Source organism: Naegleria gruberi (assembly GCF_000004985.1).
Source record: "Naegleria gruberi genomic scaffold NAEGRscaffold_66, whole genome shotgun sequence".
NCBI classification, from domain to species: Eukaryota; Heterolobosea; class Eutetramitea; order Acrasida; family Naegleriidae; genus Naegleria; species Naegleria gruberi.
Window position 1 is genome coordinate 11,368 of NW_003163261.1, and position 3,934 is coordinate 15,301.

General features: G+C 31.8%; 3 protein-coding genes across 3 annotated transcripts; all 3 read left to right on the top strand.

The window, feature by feature from the left end:
- Positions 1–223: 223 nt before the first annotated feature.
- Positions 224–1,273, top strand: NAEGRDRAFT_53197 (uncharacterized protein; the record flags this gene model as incomplete). Its single annotated transcript, XM_002670848.1, has 1 exon — positions 224–1,273. One exon carries the CDS (start codon positions 224–226, stop codon positions 1,271–1,273), a length of 1,050 nt encoding a protein of 349 aa, XP_002670894.1.
- A 530-nt stretch (positions 1,274–1,803) lies between these two features.
- NAEGRDRAFT_74016 (uncharacterized protein) lies at positions 1,804–2,310 on the top strand (the record flags this gene model as incomplete). Its single annotated transcript, XM_002670849.1, has 1 exon — positions 1,804–2,310. The coding sequence occupies one exon, from the start codon at positions 1,804–1,806 to the stop codon at positions 2,308–2,310; it is 507 nt and encodes a 168-aa protein (XP_002670895.1).
- An 841-nt stretch (positions 2,311–3,151) lies between these two features.
- On the top strand, positions 3,152–3,697 carry NAEGRDRAFT_74017 (uncharacterized protein; the record flags this gene model as incomplete). The annotated part of the gene is made up of 1 exon (XM_002670850.1): positions 3,152–3,697. The coding sequence occupies one exon, from the start codon at positions 3,152–3,154 to the stop codon at positions 3,695–3,697; it is 546 nt and encodes a 181-aa protein (XP_002670896.1).
- Positions 3,698–3,934: the final 237 nt, after the last annotated feature.

A 3,934-nucleotide genomic window follows, 5' to 3' on the forward strand; every position in this document is an offset into this window, starting at 1 on the left:
AACTTCTGTAAAGAATATACAATTTATGATCAAGTAATAGTGAGATTGTATAATTTCGAAATACGATGAACCAGAATTTACCCTAACACTTACTGACATTCTATTAAGAAGGAGTGCCACAGCATAGTTGTTTAAGGATTTTGTATTTTTAAGGACCTCAATTACTAACATTATTCTTCAAGTACATCAAGTATTGGAAATATGAGAGAATAAATTGGGCGAGATGCAATTCTCTTTGGAGTTTATGCAGAAGAAATATTCAATGAATATTCTCAAAAAAACAAACATTATGATGAACAATAACTCGACTTCAAGTTGGATAAATGAATATTCCTCTCCTGCTCATACCTGTACAGTTGATGTTCTTTGTGGAATGGTCACTCAATTTTCATCATCATTCTCAAACTACTCAATTAACAATCAATGTGTTGAACCAAGTCTGAATCTTGATGTTATTGATTTTATGCAGAGTTGGGAATTATTAAAGATGATGACAAATCCAAAGCAACAATTATTTAATAGAAAGCCTAATGACAAGCCTTCTATTCAACAAATGTCAGCCTTCAATAATATCCAATGTACTAACATCAGCTCAACTGTTATGAATCCTATTGATGATCATGATGATGATATGAAGGACACTCCACCACACTTATCCAAATCCCATATTGTATTTCCATCACCTCAACCATCAACTCAACTGTTCCTATCACCAACAGAAACATTATCTCTGACTCTTAACACCTCACCTCCTCAACCATTCAATAACCATAACGAAAATAGCCTGACCAATACCATTTCTAATACTGACACTGCTGATAAGGTACTTTTACCCAATTTAGAATCATATCAATTTCTGATGAGCATTAAGAATCCTTATCAACAATATGTGGATCAATCACCACCATCATCATCAATTGAAACATCCATGATGCCACTCCAACAACAAACTAATGTAAACAATACATTCAATGATAATCGTATTCTAAAGAGAAAGAGAAAGATTTCTAATGTATCTTCATTCGAATCAGAAAAGAGAAAAACCTCAAGTTCATCCTCCTCATCATCTACAAGTAATGTATCCTCAATTGGTAATAACAGTTCATTATCAACAACATTCAAAACTCCACTCAATAATTGTATTGTAATTTCAAATCCAAAACATTTGAAAAGAAGAAGAAAATATCAAAAGAGAAAGAATTCAGCCAATACAAATCCAGCTCAAACTCAAATGGAATTTCATTTTCCAGTATGGACATTTCATTTAGAATAAATTGTTTTTTTAATCATATTTGTATGCAATATTCTCAAGACATGTAGTTTTCGGTTGTGTGTGAGCATCAAGTTGTGGATCCACAACACAGCCTAGCAGCAATGGAACCTCGGCACGGATACCCATAAGTAAATAAACCATGGAATCTCAAAGTTACATTGTTCACTTTAATACTCACATTTCAGAAAAGAGACCATTCTATAATTTGCAAAAGATCATTTCAAGATTCCAGATAACAATCAGAAAGAATATTCTCGTTATCTAGTTACATTTTAACATAGAGATTGGAAGTTTCAAATTTCTTAATTGTACGGAATGGAAACGCATCTTCAAACTGAGTTTTTTATTCATGAAGTTTTGCATGATAAATGGTTAGATATCCTTAATATTTTTGTTAAATTTCCATTTTTAGTTTATAGATTCAAATTCTTCACTGAAATCTCCATGTTATAAACAGCAACAATTTCACGAAAGTAAACTATACTAAACACCATATAGAAAGAAAACACACAACTAGAATATTCTATCCAATGAATCCAAACAAACAATCGAATAGAAGAAAGTCTAAAGCACTCAAATTAACTGTTGTCGATTTTTGTTCTTCCAATCCAACATCAACTAGAAGATCTAACAATGATGATGTTGTCGATGATAATTGTAAAGTAATGACAAGTAAATATACAGAATACTTTTCAAATAATTCAAAGCCTTTCCAAGTCATTTCATTTCCATTCAAGCCTTCGAATACTTGCTCATCTGGAATTCAAAAACAACCAAAGAAAAAGAGAATTGAATCGCATCATGATGATCAATTTGGTAAAATACAATTTGGTAATAATAATACAGTTTGTAGTGGTGGCGGAGGTGATGATTCAGTAGTGGCAAGCCTTCATCAAGATCGAATTGAAGAATCGTCTTCTAATGATCAGCAGCAGCCTTCAACACCAACTTTAATTCAATCATTACCATCAATGGATAAAAAAAGACAAAGAAGAACCTCAATTACTATTAGAGAATTATTAAATTATGATGATTAATGCCAGATCGTGAGATGAAAATTTTAAGGATTTGGCAATTATTGAATAAAGACTTGATGTTATTTGAAAAGATTTCAAAGTTGGTTCAATCCTCAATCTCCAGACGTGGCCTACCAACCTTATTAAAAGATGAAATACATTGAGGATTCGAATATTTTCTTCTAATTTTTGTTGCTGTAAAATGAAGAGCGGGAAAATTATTCTCAACACACTTTCTATTTTAAATCCATTCAAAAGTCCATAATGCTCCTTTAAAGATATTCCACTCTTTGATTGCAGGTTTTAATCTTTGATGACTTTCAATATTAATTATAACACACGAGTTCAGTTCATCAATTAATTGTTAAATATTGGCGCATGTGGAGCTCCATGTATAGCATGTATTTCATTGTTATCCGACATGAGTACTTTCACTGATGAAACAAGTCTTTACATAACCAGTTAACACATGCACACATGCACATGCAACAAATTGAATGCGTTGAGTATTATGAGTTACATGCATGCATATGTGAACATTGTTTTCTGTTGTGTGAAGGGTAATGATGTGTTTAATGACTGACGAAGACAATTTTGAATCTCAAAATAGGAAATAAGTGTACCCTTACATGGAGATTAAATCTCTCTTTTTTATGCTCCAATCGTTCACCTGTTGATTGGTTGAGTTTCTTTAATTGTATTGTTTGCATTGATTCGTGTTAATGTTTGTACTGACTCGTTCACAAAAGGAACATTTGAGAGAGATTGTAAGCCATGCTTTGTGCTCAAGATAGTAAGTCATAGTATCGAATAAAGTATCCCACAGAAAATCCAACACAAGGCTCAGAAAAAAAACGAACAAATGCCAAGTGGGTTGAGCAGGAAAATCCCTTCAAAATTGAGAAAACAAATCGACCACGATAAATTCAAACAATTTTACTTTGTTATGGTGCCAAATAGTAAACTAAACAAAACTAAATGTAGAGATGAAATTAGTAGGAATGAAGAATATACAGTAATGGATTTTAATACAATTCAGAGGTCAAATAGTGAAATGATGTCAAGTAAAATTATTGAATCTTTGTTTCATTTTCATGTTTCAGAGAAAACTGATACAGAAAATGAAACGAATGGAATGAAGGTTTCTAATAGCGAAGGTAGTGTTTTGAATACCATTGTTCATCCAAAGGAAAGTACGGACAGTAATAATGGTTGTAGATATAATTTCCAATCAATGTGTTTCCCACATTCAATTTTGACTAATCAACAATCTGAAAAAAGATCAGAATCATCATCATTACTAAATTCAAAATTAATGCTCTCCTTAGATTATGAAGGAATTGTTGAACTATTAACTGATGAACAATCTCCATATTATCAAATGTTGAAAAAACCAATATTTTGGTAATGTTTAACCGAAATGTACAAAATAGAATTTCTTAATAACGTTTGTTGGCCAACAGTTGAAAGTTGTGAAATCTCTTTCCATAACACTATGGTATCTCAAGCCTAAATAGACCTGCCAAGTAATCATTTATTTCATGATTTTCGTAAAGATACCTCTTGGCAATTTGAGAAGAACTTGATATACAATCATGATTGCTCTCTTTTGTTGAGGAGATAATAATGCCTTGTTCAGTATCCA